The sequence below is a fragment of the Chiroxiphia lanceolata genome, chromosome 13 (assembly GCF_009829145.1).
Source record: "Chiroxiphia lanceolata isolate bChiLan1 chromosome 13, bChiLan1.pri, whole genome shotgun sequence".
In the NCBI taxonomy this organism is placed as follows: domain Eukaryota; kingdom Metazoa; phylum Chordata; class Aves; order Passeriformes; family Pipridae; genus Chiroxiphia; species Chiroxiphia lanceolata.
In genome coordinates this window covers 7146560-7174007 of record NC_045649.1, presented here as the reverse complement: position 1 = coordinate 7174007, position 27448 = coordinate 7146560, and the positions used below count along the sequence as shown (strand labels likewise).

The following is a 27448-nucleotide window of genomic DNA, read 5'->3' as shown; positions in this document are numbered from 1 at the left end:
GCGGCAGCTGCCGGGCGTTGGGAGATGCCGGTGGGCCAGGTCGGGTGGGAGCAGATGGAGATGGGAAACCTTCCCCCCGCCCTGGGCTCGCCGGGTTTCATCAGCGCGGGGCTGGTGGCGGTGACTCAGCGGCGCGAGTCCTGCTGGGGACTGTCACTGCCTCAGGGACTGCCTGGCCGTGGCCCGTGTCACACGCTCCTCGCTTCTCGGTGGCTTGTTCTCCCACCTTGGCTGGCACAGACGGCTCCTGTCTCCTGTGTCCCTCTGGTCACTGATGTTCCTGTCCCCTCTGTCCCTGTGGTCACCAATGCTTCTGTCTCCTCTTTGCCTCTGGTCCCTGATGCTCCTGTCCCCTGTATCCCTCTGGTCACCAGTGCTTCTTTCCTCTCTGTTCCTCTGGTCGTGGGGCTGGAGATGTGCAATGGGGCTCAGCTGACTGCGAGGGGACACCGGGCATGGCGGGCACCCACCATCAAGCATCGCTGAGAGTGAGGGGACAGGGAGGGAACCCCATTCCCTGCTGATCCATATGGGAACCATACTCAGGCTGGTTTTCCCTGGGATAACGTGGGCACTGTTCTCACCCTGCAGCCAGTGCCAGCATCCTTTGGGGACAGCACCTTCCTTTGGGGACAGCAGCACCCCTTGGGATCACAGAGCATCCCTGGAGGGCCTGGCTCTCTGCTCCAGCAGGCACAAAGGTGGCACCCGACTGCATGCAGCCTTTTGGGGTCCTCCCTCTCCCTGTGGGTGTCCCCAAATCTAGCAGCCCCCAGCTGGAGGGGCCCTGGGACTCCCTGGCGGGTGCCTGGTGTGCCGGGGAGGATGGCAGTGGGTGCCGGCAGCGGATGCTGCTGACTCAGGACCTTCCCAAATGGTTCCTATTTTTATGCTGGGGCCGGGAATATTTAGCCCCTGGATCAAAGCAGATGGAAGGAGCTGGGTGATGCCGCGTAAACACCCGCTCGGCGGGTGCCGCTGGTGCGAGGTGTGAGTCACCGGCAGCTTTTGGCAGCACCGGGCGGGGACAGCCACCCCCAGGCTGGGTTTGGGGTGCTTGGGGCTGAACTCCTCTCTTTGCAGCTCCCTGGCTGGGTGCTGGGGTTGGGGGCTGCCCTTTCTCATCCTTGCTGGCTGTGTGGTCGAGGGGTGCATGAGGATGGTGTTTTTGGGGTGCTGAGGGGGAACTGGGGGATGCCGGGGGGGTCCCGGCTATGTTAAGATGCCAGGAAACCCCTCCTGCCTGCCTTCCTTGCCCACTCCACCATCCTCCTCCTCCTCCTCCTCCTCCTCCTCCTCCTCCTCCTCCTCCTCCTCCTCCTCCTCCTCCTCCTCCTCCTCTTCTCCTCCTCTCGCCAGTCCTAAATTCGGTCGCCATGGCAACCATGTCAACCACTTTCCAGCTTCCCTGTGATGGTTTGAGGAGGGGAGGGGGGGAAGAGGGGAGCCAGGGGAAGGAAGGGGACCAGGGCCATTGCTTAGGGCTTGGGGGGACATGCTTCCCAGATGGTTTTTTCCTGCTGGGTCCCGCCTGGCAAGTGGGGGCTGGTGCCAGCCCAGTGCATGCCAAGAGGTCAGGGCTGGAGGTCCTGGCCTTGGGAGGGGCCTCCATCACAGCCCCCCAGCTCCAAGTGGGTGGGTGGGCACCCCCAAAATCCCATGCCTCTCTGCAGTTGTCCTGCTTGTGCCAGGGCCTTGCTGGTACTCGGGATGTCAGTAGCCACATGGCTTGGAGGGGAGTGAATTACTCCCAGACACCCCTTTTTTTCCTTCCTTTTTTCTTCCCACTCTCCCCTTCATAATCTCTTTATTCCCAGGCTAAGCCAGGTTCCCAATGGTTTTACAGACAGATTTGCCTGTAGCTATATAGGGCAGGGTATAAAGCTGGGTGTCTCTGTGGGTGGGTGTGTAACGCCAGTGCTGGCATCATCCCACGGTGGCTGCCCCTCAGGAATGGCTGCACCAGCATGGAGCCACAGTGCTGCTGGGGGAGAGATGGAATTACCCCAGTGGGATTCTGGCTGGCAGTTTGGGGTACCACTGCCACTCTACCGCCGTCCCCCTGGCATCCCCCTCCTGGCACTGCCGCACCCCAATCCCCCAGGGTGCAGCGGGCATCACTCACCTCCAGACCCACCCTGGGGTTTCGAGGGGGAGCAGGTGCTTCCTTTCTTTACAACGTGTCCCCCCCTTTTCCCTCTCCTTGGCACCGGCTGTCGGCACCTGCCGGGATGCTCCTTGGCACGGCACTGTGGCACGTGCGCGGGCACCGCCGGCAGCAGCCACGCTCAAGGCACTGCCGGTGGCAGTGGGTTGGGGGGGGTGGAGCAGGGCCAGCCTTGCCCCGAGCCTGGCAGCAGGGTGCATCCCCCTCTCTAATTTTATTACTAATTTTTAACTTTTATTTCCCAAACGCTGCGCTTAATTAAACCCAGACGCCTCTTGCCGCGAGCCGACATGGGGTATTTATGACACCAAACACCAACCCCTGCCAAAACACCCCTCCAACAGATTATTCCACCGGGATTAAGAGGGGGGGCGACACCCCAACCCCCTCCCCATCCCTTGCAAGACTCTTTGTGGGGGGAAGACGGCAGTGCTTCAGCATCCCCAAGCTTCCTCCTTCCCCCCTTCTTTTAATAATAATGCTTTAAAGATGTTTGACATCTGTAACAAACAGCTGGCATCCTGTTATGGAAGAATGTCCTTTTATTTCCGAGCAGGTTGAACTGTCATTAATAGTATAATTAGGTGATTATCGGCGTACAGCAGAAAACTGCTTAATTGCACAGCCAGCTTTCTGAGGATCCCGGCTCCTTTATTGCTGGATTTGTTTTAGCCGCCTGAATTTTTTCGCGCTGTGTTGTTGGTTTTGTTTTATGTTGGGGTTTTTTTTCCACGTTGATTATTATTATTTTTTAATGCGTGTGACAGCTGGGGGAGTGTGGCAGCAGCGAAGGGGGGGACACACAGGCCTACGCTGGCACTAGTCCTCATGTGTCCCCCCTCTAGGTCCCCAGGTGGTTTAGTTTTAACCCCATGTGTGCCAGAGTTGGGGAAAGGGGGCTCAGAGGGGGGGTTTGCTGGGTGCAGCACCCAAGGGTGGGTGGGAGCACCCAGGGGTGGGAGCTGAGGGAATAAAGGGGACGGCTTTGTTGAGGAGCAGAGCCATGGCACCTCCTCAGAGGGCACCCATCACCCTGGGAAACCTTTACCCACCCTCACCCACCCCTCCATACTGGGACCCTCTCTTTGGGGCACTGTGGCCCTCTCCATCCCCACTCACATGGGGCATGCACGTGGCTCCCTGCCCTGCTCAGACGGCTGCGATGGTGTCACTCCATCCCCATCCCCGTCCTCATCCCTGTCCCTGGGATGTGTGGGTTTGGGGGCAGAGCAGCTTTTTTGGCGCCCGGTAGACAATAGCGCTTTGTATCTCCCTCCAATGCCGCCAAACACACTTGTTAGCGCCGCAGCTTTGTGCTGTAAATTTCCATGGAGTAATTACGTCTTAATTTATGATAATCCCGGGCGGGCGGTGGAGGGGGGCAAGCGCCAGTCAAGTTTGGAAGTTGCCCGCCGGGCCCCGTGTCCCCCGTGGCTCACGCTGACCGTGAACTCCTCCGTCGACCGTGAACTTCTCCATCCCGGCTGGTGGGGAGAGACTCCCTGAGCAGGGAACGGGGCTGTTCCCGGGGGAAACAGGGAGCTATGTGGGGTTGGGAATTGGTCTCAGTGAGTGTCCCCAATACGGTGGCTGGTGTTGCCCATCCCACCATCCATCCAGGAGCTCAGGATCCCATGGATGTGTGGGCTGAGGTCATCCTGGGGTGATGCCAGGATGCTGTGCGTGTCCTGGTGCTGGCTCCCCCAGGAAGGAGGGAATCTCCCCAATCCATTGCTCCTGCATGGGGCCGGACCCTTCCCCCTTCCCACCGCTGAATGGCTCATCCCGCCTTTGTCTGGAGGGCTTATTACCGACAAAATAGAGGCTCTTTTCCCTCGGCCTTCCCAGCGGGCAAATTAGACGCTTTGGCAATTTTCGAGGAGGAGGATGGGGAGGAGAAGAAGGCTCTCATCACCCGGCACACAACCCCAGCACCAGGCAGGGCGCTGCCACTCGCCGGCAGAGGTTTTGGGAGCGAAGTGAGAAGCTCCCTGTGTCCCCTCCAAAACCATTGAGGCACCGCAGTGAGAATCCCATGGGATTTGAGGAGTCTCCCTGTGCAGGGAGTCAGGTCTGGGGGATGTGTTTCCAGTGTCAGTGAGCATCCCTGCGGGGCTAGGAGGGTGCTGGTGTCTATACATCCCACTACCCATTGCCTATGGGGGCTGTGGAAGCTCTGGACACCCTATCCCATGCACCAGGCTGGGTTTTATCCTGGGAAAGGGGTGAGAGCAGGGGGCTGCGCCCGCTGCACCTGCAGCCAGGTCCCTGTTGGGAGGCAGCGTGCACCCACTGACATTTGCCAAGCGTAAAAATTCAATTAATTCCAGCAGGCAGATTAAATATAAGTGAATTTTAATAATTTGCTCGAAAGGCTGAGGATTACTGTAGGCGAAAAGGGAGGATGCTGTGCACATGGGGGCACCAGCCGGCCTTCCCAGCACCGGCACGTGGGATTGCCGGCGCTAATCACCCTAAATCCCGGCGTGGGAAGAGAAGAAGGGTCTGCTCCCCTTACCGGGGTTTTGGTTGATCTTCCCCTGTGATGAGGAACATGCTGGATCTGTCTTACCAATGCTGGCAGTGTTGTCCCCATCCCCAGCACAGTCTGACTCCACGGACATCTCTGCTGTTTCAAACCCTCCTCGCTGGTGCCCATTCTTGGCAGGTTCCATGGAAAGGGGGAGACTCATCAAGGTGGCCCTGGGGACCCCAGTGGGACACTGCAAGGGGTCCCAGGGCTCCTGGGTTTGGAGAAAGCCAAGGTCTTTCCAAGACCTCTGCAGCATCCGTAGCTCAAAGCTGGGGATGTGGGGCACCGATCGGTAGCAGATGGTGCCAGTATTGGGAAAATGAAAATACACGCAGTAAATTAGCTGTTTGCCAGCGTTAATTCCTTATCCCAAGGTAAAACCTTCCCTCTGGCCCGTGCTGGGCCATCTGCACTGTCATAAACCGCGGTGCTGCGGCGCATGCGGGGGGATCCCGGGAGTGTGGGGGGGACCCCCTGTCCCACCCAGACCCCCGGCTTTGCCAGTGGCACAGTGGGATTGATGGAGATTGCCCGTGACCTTTGCTAGGACACGAGGTATTACCATTAATACTTCTGTATTTCCGGAGTTCGTGCCATCCATAAATCTCATATCAAGGCGGGCGGGCGGTGTAATCTGCCAGGCGACGTTATTAATTCTCCTTATTAATACCTGTTATTAGTACCTGTTATTAATACCCGTTGCCCATGGAGCCCGTCATGAGCCACCCGTGGATGGGGTGAAGGATGGGGGCTGCACTGTGTAACCCCTCCCTGCCTTTTTGGGGTGCAACCAGGACAGGTGCTGGGAAATCCCTGGTGCCAGTGGAGTTACCCACCAGCAGTGGGGGGGGTCCCCTGCGGTCACCCACCCCTGTGATGGGGACAGCTTTTGGCTGTGGATCCCTTTGGCTCTGCTGGGGGTGGATTGCAGCACCTGGAAGGCAGAGGGGTGGCAGGAGGCATCTGCTCACCTTGTCCTGACACTTCCTGACTGTGCCCTTCAGTCCTTTCCCCTGGCTGAGTCCTGGCCACCCCCCCCCGCCTGCAGGCCATTGTCCCTGTCTGCAGCCCACTGCCCTTGCCTGTAGCTCCCTGCCCCTGCCTCCCCCTGCCCTTGCGCTGCCTGCAGCCCCCTGTCCCTCTCCGCAGCCCCCCTGCCCTGCCCTTGCCTCCCCCTGCCCCGCCAGGACCTGCCCTGTGCAAGATCCAGCCTGCGTGAAACTCTAATCTCCAATTTTATTCGCTCGGCTCCAGCCGATTTGCATAATCCACATAATCACCCTGGTTTTAATTGCCTACAACTCTGCAGAAAGATCATGTGGTTAAGTGGTAAATCATAATTAGATAAATAATTGGCTTGGCCGCAGCAAGCTGCTTTGTTATACCTGCCATCTGCTGGGCAAGGGCTCCTGCGCCCAAAACAATGCGCTGCTGCCACACGCCTGTGCCGGGCTGGGGGTGTGGGGGCACGGGGACATGGGGCATGGGGATTTGGGGATGGGAGGGCAGCCTGGTTGTGCCAGGCATTGCCCACTCTTGGACTGTGCCATGCCCGGCAGCTGTGCAAGGTTTGGCAGCACTGTGAGATGCCTGGCTCCCACCCATGTGTTGCCCAACAGCACTGTGGAATGTCCAATGCCACCATGTGGTGCCCTACGGCATCTTGGAATCCCCAGTGACACCATGGAATGCCCAACGGTGCTGTGCAACGCTCAGTGGCACCACGAAATGCCCGGCAGCACCATGGAATGCCAAACAGCACCTTGCCCTGCTCAGTGGCACCGTGGAATGCCCAATGGCACCATGGAATTCCACAGTGGCACCATTTAATGCCTGGCAGCACTGTGCAGTGCCCAGGTCTCTCCCAGGTGATGCCCAGCATCCCAGTGCAATGTGTAAATCTCCCCCTTACGATGCCCAGCATCTCAGTTGAATGCCCAACTCTGTCCCACATGATGCCTGGCAGCCCCATGGAGCACCAGCACCCCATGAAGCCATTCAGCCGCAGCAGCAGCTGATGCAAAGGGGTGCAGGCTGTACCCCACTTCCCCCAAAGCAGAGGGATCCTTGGAGATGACTGGCACCTGGATCCAGGCATCAGGAGCCAGGAGGAGCTGCCAGCCCAGCCTGGGTGCTGCAGAGAAGCTCAGGGATCAGCAGCATCCTTGGGGCACAGGCACTTGATTTTCGAAGCCCCCAGCTTCGAAATGGGACAAAAATGGAGCAGAAAGTTGCTTTCAAGTAAATCTTTCACCATTTGGATTTCCTGTGGGCTGAAAAGGCTCCCATGGCTGGTTGGCCTGGGCTTGGGAAGGCCAGGAAGGGAGAGAAACCATCCGGCATCACTCCATCCGTGGCCTCTCCCAGCGCTGCGCCCTCCAAACGAGCTCTTATTACTTTGCTTGTTGTCGTTTGCCAGATCAATGGTCCATGGAGGAGTGATCGATGGAGTCCCAGCTGGATAATAGCGCCATGTGCCCGGATGCTTGGTGCTGGGCTGGGCTCCACAGGGAGCTCCGAATCCCATCCCTGGCCGTGAAGGTGCTCCTTACTTTAGGGAACCCACCCAGACCCCTCCAAGGGGATGGTGGATGCTCCTGGGATGGGTCCTGGGCTCTGCCAGGTGCACCTAAAATTGGACAGAGGCTGCACCTGGGGACACCTGGGGACAGCAAGTCTGGCCCCCTCCCTTCGTTTTGGCTGCATGCTGGGAGGTGGGGAGGGAGAGCAGGAATGTGGGCTCTGATCGATCAATTAATTAATTAATGGAGTGTGCTGGAGGTGCAGCAGCAGAACTGCTTTAATGAGGGGTGGAAAACGTGTGGTGGCTCGGCAGGACATCACTGGAAGAGGAGATGGCCCCTCCTACCTGTCCTCTGCCTGTCCCCTGCCCATGGGCTCCCAAGAGGGTGACGGGGTGTGTGGCAGGGGGATGGTGGGCAGGGACGACAGGCACACGGTGGCCCTGGCTGCCTGCCCTCCATCCTGGGGCTCTGCCTGCTGCATTCAGACAGCGGGGAGGGGGGCTGACAATGTGAGGCCATTAGCATTGAAAATCCATGCAGAGCAGCTGTTCCCGCTCGGAGCATGCAGCTGGATGCGGCTGCAGAGCGGGAGCCGAGGTGCTGGGAGAGGGGGGAAAGGCTGAGGGGGGACCTGATCGCTTCAGATCCCTTGGGGAGTCATCCAGAGCAAGCATGGAGGAGCCTTCCAGAGGGCTGGGCCAAGTGGGCTCCATCCCAGCGGCGGTCCTGCGGGCTGGGTGCGGATCCATCCCAGGGGAGGAGGATGCAGGATGCTCGTCTCTCCCCGCTCCCTCGGCCTCCCGCCGCGCTGGGTTTTTTTCCGCTCCATTTGCCAGGGGCTGGAGCTGCTGCCTGATCGTATTTGGTAATAAATTATTAGTTCCAGCACTCGGGAGCCCGGGAGCTCAAAATAGCTGCTGTAAGAGCAGGCGGCTGGTGCAGGTCGAGTTCAATGGCAATCTGCTCCCAAGGGCACTCCATGCTCATTAGGGGCCTTTCAAGGTGCTGGGAAGGGGGCAAGCTGGAGCCAAGGTGCTAAACCTGCCCACTTCCTGTTTCCTGACAGTAGTACCCCCTGCCCAGGGATTTCGGGGTGCTGAGAGCCCATGCCTGCCCCTCGCTGCCCGTTCCTGCCTGCCCACAGCGGCTGCCGGTGGGTTTTATTTGTCTCCAGCCCCACCAGGCAGCCAGACTGGTTCTGCTCTCGCTGCCGGAGGAGGCTCCCGCTGCCAAAAAACCCGCCAGCATCATCAGGAGCAGATGGAGAGTACATGGCACGCTCCCAGCTCCCAGCCCTGCGCCAGGGATGCGAGGGGGGCAGGGACACCACTCCAGAAGCCAGAGGCTTGGGGTCCTGCACTACTGGAGATGCCAAACCCCGTGGCAGGTGCCATGTGTGGCACTGTGGGAAGGAGTGGCACAGGGAAAGGTGAGGGGAATATGGCAGTGACCCTGCCATCCCCTCTCCTCCTCCTGCCGGGCAGGGAGCTGCCTGCTCCTGTGGCCAGCAGCCAACGGGCACCAGGAATGCCAGACACTCCCTGTGCCACTGTGCCTGAGCACATGCTGTGGGAGGGATGGGGACAGGGTGACACATCACCTGCTTCCCAGTCCCCAGCCTCCCCCATGGCCTCAGCAGGGACCCAGGTGTCCTGCAGCCCTGCAGCCCCCCTGCCTTGGCACTTTGGAGGGGTACAGGCAGCAGCTGCCCGGGGACAGGTACTTGGGGGTGCCAGCCCTGCACCCCACAGGGCTGGGGGCAGCAGAGGGACAGCCTGCCCTGTTTTGGGGTTCATGTCCCCGCCCTGCTGAGGCAACTGCTGACGTGACCCCAGACTGCTCCAGGCACAGAACTTGACCTGTTTTTCCACACGGATCCGCCTGCTGGGAAAAGCAGCCGCGGAAGGGCTGAGCAGGCATGGGGGAGCACCTCACCGTGGGGCATCACGGCGTCCCCAGCCGCCCTCAGGGGTGAGTGGCATCAACACGGCGCCGGCGGTGGGATGCCGGACAGAACGGGGGACAAAGTGTGGCCCCACATCCCATCCCCACGTGGATGCTCCCGCCCAGCCAGCTCTTCGTGCCTCAGTTTCCCCAGCTGGCAGCTGTCCCCTGGAGCAGTCCAGGGACGCCTGGACAGACGGACGCCAGTGCCGTCGGGGCACGGCGGGTGAGCGGCACTGCTCGGGCCCCAGCCGGGGCGGAGGCGCCGATTTTATCACCGGGAAGAAGCAGCAAAACTGGTTTTGAGCCCGGCTGGGGCAGCGGCACAGCTCAGCCCGGGGGGCATACGAGCTCCCCGCACGCTTCCCGGCGAGCTGCCGGCTCCCAGCTGCCCTGCGCTCTCCTGGCAAATCCCATTGAGATCATGAGTTTGCCGGGAGGCGTTTGGGGCCGCGGGGATCAGCTGAGCATCACACGGGTGATGCCCTGCCGCCAGCCCCGTGCCCGGAGAGCGTGCGCCAGTGAGCTGATCCCACCGAGTGGCTGGCAAAGTGTCTCCAGACATGGATTGGGGCTGGAATGGGGGGGGTTATACCGGGGTTAATAGGTGGGGAGAAGCTGGGGGGCACTGGGAAGTGGTTGGGGATTGCAAAGCTGTGCCTGGGGGCTGTGGGGCTGTGCTGGAAGAATGCAGGGATGTGCCCAGGCTGTGCCTGGGGGATGTGGGGCGATGCCCATGGAATGTGGGGCAGTGCCCAGGGCATGCAGGGCTGTGCCCAAGGGTGTGGGGCTGTGCCTGTGAGCTGTGGGGTAATACTTGGGAGATATAGGGCCGTGCCTGGGGAATTCAGGACTGCAGCCAAGAGAATGCCAGGCAGTGCCTGGAGGTGCAAGGCTGTGCCTGGGGGGTGCAGGATTGTGCCCAGGGGGTGTGGGGCAGTTCCTGGAGGATGTGGGGCAGTGCCCAGGGTGTGCAGGACTGTGCCCAAGTACATGGGGCTGTGCCTGAGAGCTTTGGGGCAATGCCTGGAGGATACAGGGCTGTGCCAAGGGGATGCCAGGCAGTGCTTGGATGATACAGGATTGTGCCTGGGGGATGTAGGGCAGTGCTCAGGGTATGCAGGGCAGCACCCAGGGAGTTCAGGCTGTGCCTGGGGTGCTGCATCCCCTTTGGATGGTGCATGGGTGCCTGGTGGGGCAGGTATATCTCCGTGCCTCGCTCTCGGGGGGACACCAAGGACTCATCCGGGGGTCCACAAGCTGAAGCAGAGCTCGGGGGTGCCGGTGCAGAGCCTGGGGGTGCCGGGGCCAGGCTGGCGTGGCGGGTTGGCTTCCCAGCTGTTCTGGTAATGAATTTACATGAGCCGAGCGTGTCGACAAGGCGGCAGTCAATGGCTGAGAGCACCGGAGTTAATAAATGCTTGTATAATGAGGGCAGAGGGGAACGTGCCGCCGCGCCGGCCGCCTCTCCTGGGGCCGGGGGGCAAAGATTAATCAACGCTGAGTGCCACTCGTGCCCCCCCGGCTCCCGCAGCGCCCGGCGCTCTACCCAGCCAGCCGCTGCCGTGGGATGCTCCGGTGTCTCCCGCGGTTATGCTCTACCCACCCACCCTCTATCATGGGATTCTCCAGGTGTTCTGGCATCGTCAATGCCTCCAGCTGCCTCCAGCCCCACTGGGAGCTGGGGAGCTGCCCCGCGACCCTCCCCCACCATCCGCCTGCCCACCTGGGAGCTGGGCTAATTTTAGGCTGGTGTTAATGAAGCTGCTCGGTGAAGTCTATTTTAAGGGCCCTGACATCAGCAGTTGCTGTTTCGGGAGGTGGAGAGCCCTGGAGCAACTGGTGTGACAGCTCGGGGGACACGAGGTGTGCTGCACCTTCCTGCTCAGCTCCTGAACCCCCGGGTTTGGGGGTCACTGTGCCCTGTAGCACCTTGGTGCTTAAGAGTGCAACGAAGGGGATTTCAGGGGGCTGTGGTGAGGATTTGAAGGTGCATTTTGGGGAGCTGGGGGTGCTGTGGTACAGATTTGGGGGTGCAGTGCTGGAGTTTTCGGGGTACAGTGCTGGGGATCCACGGATGCAATATTGGGGATTTGGGGGTGCAATGCTGGGGATCCGGGGATGGAATGGTGGGGATTTGGGGGTGCAGTGGTGGGAACTTGGGGGTGCAATACTGTCAATCCAGGGATGAAATACTGGGGATTTGGGGGTGCAGTGTTAAAGATACAGGGATGAAATATTGGTAATCCAGGCATGGAATTTGGTTGTGCAATATTGGGGATCCAGGGATGCAATATTTGAGGGTGCAATGCCGAGCATCCAGGGATGCAGTGTAGGGATTTAGGGGTGCAATGGTGGCAATTAGGGGTTGCAGCAGTGGTGCTTTGGGTTTTGGCAGTACCATGAAAGTCAGGGGACTGCTTTGCTCTCATCACCTCCATCAGGATGCTGAAGTCCCTGTGTCCCTCAAAACACCCTCTCTCTTACCGTGGGGCCCCACTGAGCCCCCCTTGCTCCATTATCCAGGGATTCAGTGGGGCCATGGGATGCCCCCATTGCCTGAACTTGGGGTGCATTTTGGGGTGGGGTGGTGATACAGAGGGAAGGTCTTGCTCGTCCCACTAGTTGTTCCAGCTCTGGGGGCGGAGGGGGGGAGGAATTGAGGATCCACTCTCCAGGTTAGGCCCTGTCTAACCCGGGCTCTCTCATTCACAGGCATGAGCCATGAGCCGAAGTCGCCGTCCCTAGGAATGCTCTCCACTGCCACCCGCACCACCGCCACCGTCAGCCCCCTCACCCCGTCCCCCCTCAACGGCTCCATCGTCCCCAATGGCAGCCCTGCAGCCAGCAGCACTTTGTCCGTCCAGGCAGCACCTTCCTCCAGCTTCGCCGCCGCTCTCCGCAAGCTCGCCAAGCAAGCCGAGGAGCCCCGAGGTAGGGACAGGGACAGGGGACAGGGGGGTGACAGACACCAGTGCCTTTCCCCCCACCACCACCCGGGAGCTGGTGTTTTCTTGCCATTTCCCAACTAATGTCTTTCCCCGGCGCCGTGTCTCCAGGGGGCAGTTTAGAAATTCAATTCAGCCAGAGTAATCCAAATGCCGGATCACTCACCATAGCCCGGGAGAAAGCCCGGGAGAGAGCAGTGTGGGGGGAAACCAGCCCTGCGCCCTCCCACTGCGCTTCACCCAAATGCTGTTTCTTTCCAGAGGTTCCTCAGATTTGCTCCTTCCTCAAATTCCATGACTAAACAGCAAATTTGGGCTCACCAGGACGTCCCCGTCCCTTGTCACCCATATCCTTCATCATGCCCCCCTCTCTGCTCAGATGTGGGGTGATGGGATGTGAGGTGGTTCTGGAGCACCATGTGGTCCCCACTGCCACAGGGAGCATGTCCCATGGGAATCACCAGGGCTGTCCCATATGCAGAAGGGGAGGCAGCCAGTCTCCAGGCTGTGAAGTGTTTCACCAGGAGGCTGCTGGCATCATCAGTTTGGGATGAAATACCATTTGTCCATGGCATTTGCATTGGTGGGTGCTCCCCTTGGATCGCTGCCCACCACCCGGGCGCTTTGATCCCTGGAGAAGACACCCAACCCCTTTGCAAGGGATTTTTAGCAAGGTCTTTTTGGAAGACCCTCTTTAAAAGACCCTTTTAACAAGGCCCTATTGGGACAAGCCTTTTTCCAAGACCATGTTTTCAAGGCTCTATTTGGGAAACCCTTTTTTTAGAAGGACTGTCTGCAAGAACCTCCTCGTAGCACCCCCCCAGCCCCCAAAAGCCCCATCACAGCAATGAGCTGAAGCATAAGCTGCTCCCAAGGAAGCATGTGGGGACACCAGGTCCCTGTGAACTGAGGGGACCATGTCTTGGTGATGTTTCATCCTCGCTGGGAACTCCTGGTTCTCCCCAGCTGCCTCCTCTGGAACCCATCTGCTTCCTTTGTGGCAATCGACTGGGCTTGGGGGATTATTTTGCTTTTTCTTCCCCCCCGGCACCCCACAGCTCATGCCTTCCCAATACTGCTCAGCCCATCCCAAAGCACGTCATCAGGTTTGGGCATGGATTTCATGGCACTGGGGAGAAGCAGTAACATTCCCTTTGGATTTGCCCTTATCACGTGGGTAGTTTGTTTGCAAAACTCCCCTGCCCTCGCCCATCTGGGTGCCCCAAGTGGCTCATCCTGGAGGTTTTTAATTGGTGTGGGTTTGGGGGTGTGTTGGGAAGGAGGTTTTTCTCCAAGCAATGGCTTTTAGCACCAGGAAATTAATGGCTTTGCACCAAAATCCTCACCCACTTCCCACAACAGGAGATACTCACCCCTCTTCCCTTTCCACTGTGGGAGATGCTTTGCCATAGTAGTTGCCAGCTATGGGGTGATGCCAACAAGATCCTCCCAAGATTACTGTTTTTTTTTCTGGCTTTATGGACTCACAGTTCTGCTGGGGCATCTATTAGGGATGTCCCACTGTCCCACAGCGTCCCAAACTGCTGGGGCTCATCCTAACCGACCCCATCCCAGCAAAGCCCCATGAAACTGCCACCTGCCCAGGGGCTCCTTCCAGCAAAGCTCCACGAAGCCACTGCCTGCCGGGGGGCTGCTGCCTCTTGTCCTGCCCCAGGCTGTCCGCAGGGTGGGTTTTATTCCACCCTCCCTTCCCTTCTTTTTTCCCCTGTTCTCCGTCAGGGTCTCAGCTGTTAATTACATTTGCCTGTCAGCCCGGGCTGCTAATCTGCTATCGCCGAGCGGGAAGCGGGAGGTCAGAAAACAAAGGTGACACCATCACACTGTGCCTCTTGTCATCTCCAATCCAGATTAGTTTCATTGACTAACTCCTGGCTGAATACCACCAGTTAATTATAACGATCACAAACCCTCCCGTTTAAAGCCACACAGCGAGAATTAAGGTTCTGAAGTAAGACTTTAGCTTCATTAATTGCCGGGCTCATTGTGATGGTATTGATTGTTAACGCTATCGCGTGGTGAGTAATGGCTTCCCAGCTCAGAGGGGATTAGGCTGCTAATTGTTGTTGGCCTTGCGCTGACAAGATAGACTTCAGTGGGTGTCAAATCCGTGTGGCGGCCTCCTTTGTCGGGGACAGCCTTTCTCCTTCCCCCAGCCTTGCTGCTCTTCAAATGAAAGCGATTCGGAGCGACTCGGGAATAATTAATACAGGAGGGCGGCCGGCAGCGGGATGCTCCGCTTGGCCTCTGCTCCGCCGAGCATCCTTCCCGCTGAGAATCCTTCTGGAGCATCCTTCCCACCCAGCATCCTTCCCGCTGCCTGGGGATGCTCCTGCCTCCCCGTGGCATTCCTGACCTTGCTTCTTCCTGGTTTTCTGCTGTCACAAGGATGGCGAGGGGATGGAGGTGGGTTGCAGGGTCACAGGGTGAGGGAGCAGCTGCTGGCACTCTCGGGGGAGCCAGCTGGTGTGCTCACAGGGCAAGGAGCTGGCTTGCACACTCAGGGGAGTGGGCTTGCACACCTGAAAGCCAAGGCCACTCTCAGTGCCAGGCTCAGTGCCAGAGGGAGCATCGCTGTCACCTCTCTGCTGGCATCCTGTGGTGACCATGGGCCACCTCTCACTCTCCAAAGGCTGATCCCTGCTGGCATGCCAGAATCCTCCCCCTAACCCAGACTCCATGCTGGAGGGAGCAGGGTTTGGGGGGTCAGAGCCCCCCAGGCTGCCTGGCTGGGTTTGAGGAATGGACAGCATTCCATGGAGCAGACTCCAGGCACCGTGTGCCCTGGTTAATGTGGAATTTGTATTTCTGCTCCATCTCTGCTTTTCCCACTTTCTGCTTTAACTCCATTTCCATTTTTCCTTTGGAAATATGGCCAGCATCCCTGGGGTGGGGATAATGTAAAATACAGATGTATTATGCAAATAAGGCCAAAGCTTTGCTCAAGGGTTTTGGGGAGTCACTCCATCCCAGTGTCTCCGGGTACCCTGGCTTGTGCATGGAAACTTTTGCAGTTGGATTAAGGAGTCTCTGGGTTCAGCTTGGGAAGATGTGGCTATCTGGGGTTGTCATCGCGTTGGTGTCACTTGTGCCAAGGGGCTTTATGACACTAGTGGGATTGGAAGCCCCTATTAGGGAGAAAGATGGTGCCCATCCCACTATGTGGGGTGAAGCCCTTTTGCACCAGTGGGAACCTGCCTTGGTACAGGGCTCCCTGGGAACCCCAGGATGGGGGGATGAGAGTCCAGTCTGGGCATCTGGTGGGATGCTGACCACCGTGTGAGCATCCCTGTGCCCCATCCCTGGTCCCTGCAGTGGGGCATCCTGTCAGGAGTGGCTCCGTCGTTTTCGGAGGGTGCTTTCATCTGCACAGCTAACTGCTGTGTTTTCCCAATTCATTTTAATTTTTTATTTAATTTCAGGGTCCTCACTAAGCAGCGAGTCGTCTCCAGTCTCCTCGCCAGCCACCAACCACAGCTCCCCCGCCAGCACCCCCAAACGTGGCCCCATGGGCCCCATCATCGTGCCCCCAGGGGGGCACAGCGTGCCCAGCACACCACCCGTCGTCACCATCGCCCCAACCAAGACGGTCAACGGGGTCTGGAGGAGTGAGGGCAGACAGGTATGGCCGTGTTTGTTGGGTGCCCAGCCCCCTCAAAGGTTGGAGGGTGTGACTGTGATCTGCGCTGCTCCTGAGGGATCACAGGGCTGCCCCCCACTATGTCCCTTCTCCTCCCCATGGTGTCCCCGAGCTGCTGTAGTCACCGGGGCTGCCATGTCCCCGCACTGCCATGATTCCTGGGTTGCCATCATCCCCGGGCTGCCATCCGGAGGGGAGCTCGAGGAAGAAGGAAGCGCGGGGAGGGGGGGAGCGGCTAATTAAGAAGCATCGTTAGTGGTTCTCCTCTCCTCCGCATGCTACAAGCAGATTCCCGGGGGGATTATGCCACTTGGAAAGACTAATTAAACCACAAAGCGGAGAGAGGCAAGGGTAGGGGATGCAAAACGCCGAGGGCGGGGGAGGAAAATAAATGGAACTCGATCGCCGGGCACTCGGTGGGGTGCGTGGGGTGTCCGGGTGCTCCCCACTCCCGTGTCCCCCCCCGTGCCACCTCTCCCCGGCGCGGGGGTAACCGAGCGTGGTTATTGTGTGGCAGAGCCGGGCTCGCAGCGTGACGCCCCGAGACGGGAGGTAATTGGAGCAGAGCCTGGCACGCACAATGAGCCTGCTCCGTGCAGGCGGCAGAGGTGGCTGGGAGGGGAGGACACGGCGCCCTTTGTGCCGGCCGTGGTGACCTTGGGGCTGTCCCTAATGGCTGGGGACCTGCGACTTGCCCTGGAGGGTCTGGGGAGCGGGATGGGATGGGATGGGACGGGGAGGGATGGACAGGGTGGGGGATGCTGTGGGTGTTGCCATCCTCCTGCTGAGCTGCTAAACACAGAAGGTGCAATGAAAAAGAATCAATTTTAAACCCAAGCTTGCCTTGCTGGGGGCCACCCCCTTAAGTGTCAGACCCTGCAGGCTCCCTTGTCACCCCAAACGGTCCCCATTGCTGGGGGGTGCCTCCACAGCTGGAGGGAGAGACCGTCCTGGCACTGGGGATGGGAGCTGATGGGAGATGGCTGGGGCCCCATGTCAGGGTGGGGGTGTTGATGCCAGAGGGGAGCTGGGAGGATTCCAGGCTGACCCCTGGGTTATGGCTGTTATCAAAGCCTGGCTGGATTTCCCCTGCCTGTGTCCTCCCCGGATGATTAATGGCTCTGGAGAACAAAGCAGCCCATAAATCTCCAGGCAGGTAATGGGTGTCCTGCCCTCAGCTCTTTCCGGGCTTCAGCACCCCCTTTCCCACTGATGCTCCCCTAATGTAACCCCCCAGACCCTAACACCCCTCCAGCTGCACTTCCAAAGCCTAGATGCAGGAGGATGCTCTGATGGAACTGGTGCCAGTCAGGGATCCCTCTGAGCGCACTGGGAACCCACTGGGGGTCTCTGAGTAGGGATGCAGCAGGGACACCCCATCCCTGTGGGATCTCTGCCATCCCCTAATGCCCACCTTGGCATTCCTGCCCCTTTGCCTTCCAGCAGGAAGCAGGGTCACGAGGCAGCAGCAGCAGCGCCAGCCGTGAGCGCCTCATCTCGGAGCCCCCACTCACACAAGAGAAGGCAGGGGGTCCCACCGTCCCCTCCCACCTCCTGGGGACACCCTACTCCTTCGGGCTGCCCCCCAGCTCCGTGGTCCAGGACTCCCGCTTCCCACCTCTCAAGTGAGTCTGGTCGGAATGGATGGAGGGCGGGGGGTTGCAGGATGCAGGTGTCCCCTGCGAGCTCTTGTCCCATCCTGAGGGGGGTCACATCTCCCCAGGGGGACAGGGCGGGATGGTGACCATCTCCCTGCCCCCCCAGCCTGCAGCGGCCGGTCCACCACGTGGTGCCTCCCAGCGCGGTCACCGAGGATTACCTGCGGAGCTTCCGTCCCTACCACACGGCCGAGGACCTCCGCATGTCCTCCCTGCCGCCCCTCGGCCTCGACCCGGCCACCGCCGCCGCCTACTACCACCCCAGCTACCTGACACATCACCCCTTCCCACATCCTGCCTTCAGGTGGGCACCTTCGGACCTTGGGATCCCAGGGAAATGCTGGAGGAGGAGCCTTGTGGGCTGGGGAACTGGGGGAGTGATCCACAAAGGATGGTTGGGCTGCACGGGGGGGCGTTTTGAGGCTCTCCCAACACCTTCTCCCAGCAGAAGGCAGCCCCCATCCAGCTTCCACGTGGGGAACTGGGGGGTTCTTCGGCCCTCCTGAGCATCCCTGTCTTCCCCAGGATGGATGAGTCTTACTGCCTCTCAGCACTGCGGTCCCCCTTCTACCCGCTGCCAGCGCCGGGCTCGCTGCCACCCCTGCACCCCTCGGCCATGCACCTGCACCTCTCGGGGGTGCGGTACCCCCCCGAGCTCTCCCACTCCTCCCTCTCCGCCCTCCAGTCCGAGCGCATCTCCAGCCTCGCTGCCGAGAGGTACAGAGGGGCTGATGGGTGGGGGTGGTGGTTTTAGGGTGCTCCAGGGGATGCTAATGGGTGACCAGGGTGGTGACAGGTGACCAGGGGTGGGTTTGGGGTGCTCCAGGGAATGCTGACAGGTGTCTGGGGGTTGGCTGAGGATGCTCCAGGGAATGCTGACAGGTGTCTAGGGGTTGGCTGAGGATGCTCCAGGGGATGCTGACAGGAATCTGGGGGTTTCAGGGTGTTCCAGAGGATGCTGACAGGAATATGGGGATTTGGGGGTGTTCCAGAGGATGCTGACAAGTGACTGGAGGTGGTTTGAGGGTGCTCCAGGGGATTCGGACAGATGACCAGGGGTTGTTTGGAGGTGCTTTGGGGAAAATGTGTGCGTCTGGGAATGCTCCAGGGAATGCTGACAGGCACGGGTTTGGGCTTGAGGGTGTTCTGGGGGATGGTGACAGGCATCTGGAGGTGGGTTTGGGGTGCTCCAGGGGATGTTTGGGGTTGGTGCTTTTCTTATGGGCTTTTCTTTGCAGGCTGCAAATGGATGAAGAGCTGCGGCAGCGGGAGCGGGAACGGGAGCGGGAGAAGGAGCGGGAGCGAGAAGCCGACCGGGAGCGGGAGAAGGAGCGGGAACGGGAGCGGGAACGGGAGAAGGAGCTGGAACGCGAGCGGGAGAAGGAACGGGAGCGGGAGCTGGAGAGGCAGCGGGAGCGTGCCCGGGAAAAGGAGCTGAGCATGGTGAAAGCCATGGAGGGGCCCTTCCTCCCCGTGGCAGAGCTGCACGGGCTGCGGGGGCACCCGGCTGAGGAGCGGGGCAAACCAGTGGAGCCGCTGGCACCTGGCAGACCAGGTAACATCCCCATGGGTGGCACTGGACGAGTTGCTGCCTTTGGCACAGCTTGCCTTGGTCCCCTCTCCCCTCCAGATGGCAAAGCCACGGCGGTCGGTGGCCCCGGGAGGTGGCTGGGGATGGAGCTGGGCGCTCCTGACTGCCAGCTTGCTTTGCCAGGAGCCCAGCTGCAGTGGCTCAGAGCAGCAGCACGGTGCCTGTGCCATCTGACTCGGTCTGGGTGGTACCTTGCCTGATGCTGTGCATGCTGGGAAGCTGGGCTGGCAGTGAGAGGGCAGCACCCTGTGCTGAGCTCCAGCCCCACAGCTCTGGGTCCCTCCTGCCCTCAGGGATGCTCACCCCAAAATTCCCTGATAGCCACCCAAGGGTATCCCCGTCTTTCCATGCCCTGACTCTCCATCACCCCTTTTCCAACGCAGACAAACTCAAGGACTCGGTGCTACCGACGCCGAAGCCCCTCCAGCACCCCCTGCACCCACCACCGGGCTCCCACCACCCAGTTCCCAGCCTTATTCCCAACCACAGTGTGTTCCCACTGCCGGGGAGCAGTGCGGCCACGGCGCTGCTCATCCACCGCACCAACGAGGAGGAGAAGTGGCTGGCCCGGCAGCGCCGGCTGCGCCAGGAGAAGGAAGATCGGCAGTCCCAAGTCTCGGAGTTCCGGCAACAAGTACTGGAGCAGCACCTGGACATGGGGCGTGTCCCAAGCCAGCCTGAGCCTGAGCACCGACCTGAGCATCCCAGGTAGGGATGATGCCAGCCCTGCTCCTGGGATGGAGATTCCCCCTAAAACTGAGCTGCGTTTTCCCATGTTGCAGCTTTCTTTGCTGTAATATCCATATCTTAAACTGGGGAGGGACTTTGGACAAGGGTATGTAATGATAGGACAAGGGGGAATGGCTTTAAATGGAAAGAGGGCAGGTTTAGATTAGATATTGGGAAAAAATTCTTTCCTGTCAGAGTGGTGAGGCCCTGGCACAGGTTGCCCAGAGAAGATGGGCTGCCCCATCCCTGGAAGTGTTCAAGACCAGGTTGGACAGGGCTTGGAGCAACCTGGTCTAGTGGAAAGTGTCCCTGCCCATGGCAGGGGGTGGAACGAGATGAGATTTAAGGTCCCATCATCACAAAGCACCGAACCATTCCATGGTGCTGTGATATGATGATCTATAAATTTTCCCCCCCAACCCGTGGCTGTACCCACAGAGTTGTAGGTAGCTCTGCCCCCTTCCCAGGTATCCATCACCCCACTGCCGCACCCCTTGCTCCTCACACATTGCTGTGAGCCAAAGCCATGGTGTCCAGGCTGGCACCAGCAGGTCCCTGCCAGGCAGTGCCAGCCAGGCTGGCTGTGCTGGCAGCGTCCAGCATTCCCGGTGCCCGACATCTGCGCGGCGGCAGGCGACGAGCCCGGGAGGTGGCCGAGGGCCAGCGGCGAGTGGCCAGGTGCTGCCCAGCCACCGGCACCGCTAATTGCATCTCCCCCCTTCCCATGCAGCGGAGCCAGACACTGGGATGCCTCGTTTAGGGGGCACCTGTGCTGAGCCTGGGCAGTTTGGGGGGACAGCAGAGTGTGCCTGCACCCCTTGGTTGATTGACAGGGGCTGGCTCGCCCCCGTTGCTGAGCGCTTAAGCAGTGCAGGCTCATCCAGCCAGCTCTGCCGCCTGCTCCCTTTGTTATTTTTGGGTATCCAGGGGATTAGTGTGGCTCATCAAGGATAATGAGTGGATCATGGGGCGGCACAAAGGCGAGTGCCCGCTGCAGGCTCCTTTCCCCGTCCGCTCCTCCCACCCCAACGGGAGAGGAGGCAGCAAGGTCACCCCGAAACACCTGCAGCCGGAGATGCTCCATCCCCATCCTTATCCCACATCCAGTGGGGAGGGAGAGGGACTGATCCCAGAGGGCAGGTGGTGCTCTCCGCCGGCGGTGACACGATGGCAGCGGTGACACGATGGCGGCTGAGCTGAACCCGCTGCTCCGTGTGCGGAGCTCCAGGGCGCTGGAGCGGAAAAGCGTTAAATGCACAGCTTGGGCACATGAAATATTTATCCCGCTAACGGGCTGGCTCCAGCTCTGGCTGTCAGAGAAGGGCTGCACCGGGGCACTGCCCTGGCTGCCGGGGCTGTGCCAGGACTAGTGGATCTCTTGTCCCCACGTGGGGGTCAAGCCTGGGGTCTCCTGCCTGGCACCCTGGGGATGCAGCCACATCCCTGCCCAACCCTCCCACGCACAGCCTTAACTCTGCTGCCATCTCTCAGGTTGGTGGCACAAGAGGGGACAAGTGTGGCAGCCTCATATGCAGAAACCCCTCTGGGCAGCCCTAACTGGCATATTTCTTCCCTAAAATCCCCTGGCGCTGGAGTGCTGCCAGCTCTCCAGTGGTGGTGCCAGCTCCTCACCTCTCCGGTCCTTTCATCTCCCTGCAGGTCGGGATCGAGCCGCCACGAGCCAAGCAGCCGGGAGCCAGGGCAGCACTTCGGTGGGCCCCCACCACTCATCTCCCCCAAGCCCCAGCACCACCCTGTCACCACGTCCCTCTGGAACCCCGTCTCGCTGATGGAGAACCCCCCCGATCCCCCACGGCGCCTCCCTGAGCCCCATGCCCTCCACGGCCACCCGGCCCCCTTCGAGCCCAGCCGTCAGGGCATCCCGCTGGTGAAGGTGGAGAGGGTCTTCTGCCCCGAGAAGCTGGAGGAGGGGGCAAGGAAGAGGGATGCTCTGGAGAAATACCCCCCGGGACGGGAGCCCAGTGCCCCGGAGCACGGGGGCTTCACCCACACCCCCTTCCTAGCTGAGCTGGAAAAGTCCACTCAGAGCATCCTGAGCCAGCAGAGACCCCCGGCCACCCCCTTCCCTGAGGCCACCAAGCCCAGCTCGCCCTACCGGCCCCCCCAGCCCCGCGCCCAGGACCCCATGTACATCTACGACGAGTTCGTGCAGCAGCACCGCAGGCTGGTCAGCAAACTGGACCTGGAGGAGCGCCGGCGGCGGGAGGCCCGGGAGAAAGGTGAGGGACTGGGGATGCTGCCACTGGCACCGGGACCTGGTGACGGGGGAGTGGCCGGGGAGCCTCCCGGGGATGCCGCCGCTCCCGCATCCAAGCGGCTCAGTAAACCCTCCACTCCAGACATGCCCAATTAATAAATGATGAACTGAGGCTAATAAGTGGGTTTTAAATATTAATAGGACTGCGTGAGCAAGGAGAACAGCGGTGAGGAGGAGATGGAGCGCTTGTGGGGGGCTGGTGTTGCTCTCCCCCCTCCATTGGGTTGTGGAGCTCAGCCACAGCCTCCCCCTGGCCCTGCCCCATTGACCCCTTGCCACCCATCCCATAGCGGTGCCAAGCGGGGACACAGGAGCAGGCAATGCCTGCCAAGGTCCCATGGCTGGTGGAGGGGGGACAGGGCTCCATTGAGTTGCACCTCCCATCCTGCTGGGCCCCACACTGGCCCCCCACTGCTCCCCCCTGGCATCCCACCCCACTGCACCAGCACCCTGATGCACCCCCATCCTCAGTGGGGTCCCAATGAGTTCCAGAAGATTTCCTGGGATCCCAGAAGGTCCCTGTGGTGTCCCCAGTCTCAGGGCAGACTCTCCCCATCCCCAGGATACTACTACGACCTGGATGACTCCTGTGATGACAGCGATGAGGAGGAGGTGCGGGCCCATCTCCGCTGCGTGGCTGAGCAGCCCCCGCTGAAGCTGGACATGTCTTCTGAGGTACTGATGGCACTCCCTGTCCCCTCCTGGTCCCCCCGTCCCTCCATGTTCTCTGGAGGAGCAGCCCCTCCTCAGCACCAACTCCCAGTGTTGCGCTGAAGCCACCATCTTCAGCTGGCTGCAGAGGCACTGGAGGGTTAGGGATGGCGATGGGGATGGCAATGGAGGTAGGGAATGGAGATGAGGATGAGGATGGGGATGGGGATGGGGATGGGGATGGGGATGGGGATGGGGATGGGGATGGGGATGGGGATGGGGATGGGGATGAGGAGGGGGATTGGAATGGAATGGATGGGGATGAGGATGGAAACAGGAATGAAGGTGAGAATGGGAATGGGGATGAGGATGGAGACGAGGATGGGGACTGTTCCCGGGATGACCCTGCTCTGCTCTCCCCCTTGTCGCCCCAGAAGCTGGAGTTCCTGCAGCTCTTCGGCCTCACCACACAGCAGCAGAAGGAGGAACTGCTGAGCCAGAAGCGGCGCAAACGCCGGCGGATGCTGCGGGAGCGGAGCCCTTCGCCGCCCACGGTGCAGAACAAGCGCCGCACGCCCTCCCCGCACCTCCCACTCTCCACCCGCTACAGCCCCGACGAGATGAACAACAGCCCCAACTTCGAGGAGAAGAAGCGCTTCCTCACCATCTTCAACCTCACTCACATCAGCGCCGAGAAGAGGAAAGGTAACAGCCATGCCCCGTGCACGCCTGGGGCTGGGCCCCGCTCCCTGGTTTGGGGGTGCCATGGAGGGGTCCTACCTGGGCTCGTGAGCTTGCTCTGCTGAGCAGAGGCTACACTAAACCTCAGCTTCCCATGCCGCAGACAAGGAGAAGCTGGTGGAGATGCTCCAGGCCATGAAGCAGAAGACCACGCCGGCCGCCGTGGTGGTGAAGAGCTCCCCGAGGGACAGCCCCAGTGCCCCCACCACTGGTAAGCACCCCAAGTCCTTCCCTGGCTCTCGGCTGGCTGGGAGCATCCCCTGCCTGCTGGGATGATGTGCCTTGATGGGCACACAGAGTCTTGACTGCAGCTGTCACTCCTCCTCTTCCCAAAGAGCCACCGGTGCCACCGCTGCTGCTGGATCCGGATAAACCCGTGGGCATTGCTGTCTCTGTGCCGGAGGTGCCAAAGATGGGGGAGCCTGGCAGGTTAGACCAGCTGAGACCCCAGGACCTACCGAGGGCCAAGGAGTTGGGCACTGCACCGGCAGAGAAGCCCCGGCTGAGCGATGGGCACCCTGGGAAGAAGGCACTGAGCATCCTCAGCTATGTCAGGGGTCCCCTGCCCAAGGACATCCCAGTGCCACTGTCCCACAGCATGAACGGCAAGAGCAAGCCCTGGGAGCCCTTCATTGCCGAGGAGTTTGCCCATCAATTCCACGAGTCAGTGCTGCAGTCCACGCAGAAGGCATTGCAGAAGCACAAAGGTAATGGGAAGCACAGATCACAAAATCCCGGGATCACTGATGTTGGAAAAGGTCTCTGAGATCAATGAGTCCAACCTGTGACCGATCCCCACCTTGTCACCCAGCCCAGAGCACTGAGTGCCATGTCCTGTTGTTCCTTGGACACCTCCAGGGATGACTCCACCACCTCCCTGGGCAGGCACTTCCAGTATTTAGCAATCCTTTCAGTAAATTCTTCCTGATGTTCAGAAAAAAAAGTAGGAATGTGGGAAGCTAGCTGGGTGCCACTGCTATAGCACCCTCTTGTCCCACCACCAGGGTTCGTCACCAGCAACCTCATTGCTGGAGCATCCCCAGAGCTCATTTATGAAGCTAAAAACAAGGTACTGGGATAATCCAGCTCCAACCCCCCCAAACTCATTGAATTCAATGAGTGAGATAAATAAAGCTACTGCAGTGCACGGGGAGTGATGAAAACCCATGAAAAACGCTGTAGCCCCCCAAAAGTCCTGGGAGGGTGGAATTAAATCCTTGAGGGGAGCATCCCTCTTGGAGGGCAGTACTGGGGGGTGCAGGGAGCAGGCAGGGGGCTGACTCTGGTTGCCCACAGGGGGGACGGCGGCGCTGACGGCGGAGCAGAACCATAAGCTTGACGCCTCCATCCACTACAACATCCCGGAGCTCCAGGCATCCACCCGCCTGGCCGGGCCCCCCCACAACGGCACGGCCGAGGGGCCCCTGCCCCACCGGGCACTGCCCCCGCTGCCCCGCGACTCGGCCTCCGAGGAAGAGGAGGAGGAGGAGGAGGAGGAGGAAGAGGAGGAAGACTACCCCAGGCCCAAGTGGCAAGGGATCGAGGCAATTTTTGAAGCTTACCAGGAACATATAGAAGGTAGGGGGGTGGGGTGGGCCACGGAGGGTAAACCCCCACTTTGTGCTTCTGTTTCCCCTCGGAGGCATCTCTGGTTCTTGCTGGGATGGGCTGGGGGAAGCACTGGTGGATCTCCAGCACTGCAGGAGCAGCATGAAAGCAGCAGGCACTGGTGAAAAGTGATCTATATGTGAAAAATCAGTGTGTTCACAGCTGTCCAGCGTCCTCCCAGCGAGACCCAGAGGTTCCCTGTGGGCAGTGCAGGGGCTGGGGATGCTCTGGGGTGCTGGGGGCAATCACTGCTGACTGGGCAGAGCCTCGAGCAGGGCTGCCATCCTCTGTGCCAGGCCTGGAGCCAGAGGAGCCGGTGCTCAGCCCCTCTCCCTTGGATCTTGCAGAACAAAACCTGGAGCGCCAAGTGCTGCAGACGCAGTGCCGGCGGCTGGAGGCCCAGCACTACAGCCTGAGCCTGACGGCGGAGCAGCTGTCGCACAGCATGGCGGTGAGTGGGCACGGGCACCCTGTCCTCCTGGGCTCTGAGGGCTGCCCAGTCCTCCTGGGCATCAGGCCTCTGTGGGGTCCCCAATCCTCCTGGGCACTGGGCTTCTGAGAGGGACCCGTCCCTGAGGCAGCCGATCCTCCTGTAGCACATCCATCCCTGCAGTGCCCATGTCTGCAGTGCTGCAGTACCCATTCCCTGAAGTGCCCCATCTCTCATAGTGCCCCCTACCCTACTCCCCTCACCCTATGCCACAGGCAACCACATTCCCCTTGGGGCATCCAGGCAAGTCCAGAACCCCACAAGGGATCCCAATCCCTGCAGTGTCCAATCCCTACAGTACTCATCCCTGCAGTGCCTTTTCCCTGCAGTGCCCCATTACCTTCAGTGTCTGTCCCTGCAGTGCCCCATTCTTTGCAGTGCCCATCCCTGCAGTGCCTTTTCCCTGCACTGCCCCATCCACTGCAGTTCCCATTCCCTGTAGTGCCCATTCCTGCGGTATCCAAACCCTGCAGTGCCCATCCCTGCACTGCCCATTCCCTGCACTGTCCCGTCCCTTGCTGTGTCCCAAACCCTGCACTACCCATTCCCTGCAGTTCCCATTCCCTACACTGCCCCATCCCTTGCTGTATCTCAAACCTTGCGCTGCCCATCCCCTGCAGTGCCCCCCACCCTATTCCCCAGGCACCCCACATCCGCTGCTGCACGAGCACTCCCTGCTGCCCTCTGACCATTCCCTGTCCCTGGCTGCCCACAGGAGCTGAGGACCCAGAAGCAGAAGATGGTGTCGGAGCGGGAACGCCTGCAAGCCGAGCTGGATCACCTGCGGAAGTGCCTTGCCTTGCCTGCAATGCAGTGGTCTAGGGGTTATTTCAAGGGGTATCCCAGGTGACGCTCCTTGGGCCAGGCCGAACATATAGTCTAGAAATAATAATCTATTTTATTACCTTGAATATTTAATATTTTTCACTGGGAGGTTTGAAGCTAAAAAAATAAAATTGAAAAAAAAAAAAGAACATTAATAATAAAAAGAAAAGAAAAAAAAAAAAAGAAGAAGAAATAAATAAATAAATAAACGGAGAATGTGCCATGCATGAAGCAAAGGAGCACGGGAGCCGGGGAGCCCCATCCCACGGCCAGCAGCCTCTGGCCTGTCCCCTTCTGTCCCCTCCTCCGGGGAGGGCCACGGCGCTGCAGCCTCCCCCCCTCCACTTACCCACACTTTATAATGCTCATTTTTTTGTTGGTTCTTTTGGGTTTTTTTTTCTAAAAAAAAAAAAAAAAAAAAAAAAAGACAGTTAAAGTCTCCACCGACAACACTAAAGCTGGCGGAGCCCCGCGGGGCCGGGTGCTGCCGAGCCCCCTGCTCCCGGCACGGCACCCCCATCCCGGGGTTTCCACTGGAAATGCACTTCGCTATCAAAAAATAAAGTCAATAAACTGGTTGAAGGTCCCTTTTTGTTCCTGGTTGGCGGGGAAGGGGCAGGGACACGCGCGGGGTCACCTTGTCACCCCGGCTTTGGGATTGAACAGTCAAAAAAGAAAAAAAAAAGGTGCTTCAGCCTTGTACTGTGTATATATATTAAAAAACAACAAAGTTTTGTATGTTTTTATTGCTTTAATTATTGTTATAAAAAGCTTGCCTTTTTTTTTAATATGTTTCTGCTTTTTTTTTTCTTTTTTTGTTTCCCCTTCTCCCTCCCTGTTTTTATTTTCTTTCTGGTTTTGTTTTTTTTTTTTTTGGCAAAAGGATTAACTTGCTTTCAGTGTTTGTACTGCTGCTGGTCAGGCCAGAAAAGATATTGAAGTGTTTTAAAAAGAATTTAAACCCAGGAAAAATAAATCCCCTTTTCCAGTGCTGTCCCACCACCATTCCCTTGGGAAGCTGAGCCCTTTCACCCTCCTGTGTTTTGTTGGTCTTTTTTTTATTATTATTATTTTTACCCTTTTTCTTTGCTTTCTGGGGCAT

The 27448-nt window shown here is 59.5% G+C and overlaps 1 protein-coding gene across 2 annotated transcripts in view; it reads left to right on the top strand.

The window, feature by feature from the left end:
• Positions 1-27076, top strand: part of GSE1 (Gse1 coiled-coil protein) — a 101863-nt gene extending 74787 nt beyond the window's left edge. The window contains exons 3-17 of one of the 2 annotated variants that reach the window (XM_032701385.1): positions 11885-12103; positions 15558-15757; positions 17219-17400; positions 17540-17737; positions 17959-18150; positions 18672-18988; positions 19408-19732; positions 21413-21993; positions 22594-22706; positions 23117-23387; positions 23527-23634; positions 23759-24130; positions 24720-25001; positions 25379-25482; positions 26237-27076. In XM_032701385.1, the coding sequence (XP_032557276.1) occupies positions 11885-12103; positions 15558-15757; positions 17219-17400; positions 17540-17737; positions 17959-18150; positions 18672-18988; positions 19408-19732; positions 21413-21993; positions 22594-22706; positions 23117-23387; positions 23527-23634; positions 23759-24130; positions 24720-25001; positions 25379-25482; positions 26237-26371 (3599 nt within the window). In that variant the 3' untranslated portion in view covers positions 26372-27076. Of the gene's footprint in view, positions 1-11884; positions 12104-15557; positions 15758-17218; positions 17401-17539; positions 17738-17958; positions 18151-18671; positions 18989-19407; positions 19733-21412; positions 21994-22593; positions 22707-23116; positions 23388-23511; positions 23635-23758; positions 24131-24719; positions 25002-25378; positions 25483-26236 lie in introns of both variants that reach the window. The other variant, XM_032701384.1, reaches the window with a different exon arrangement.
• Positions 27077-27448: the final 372 nt, after the last annotated feature.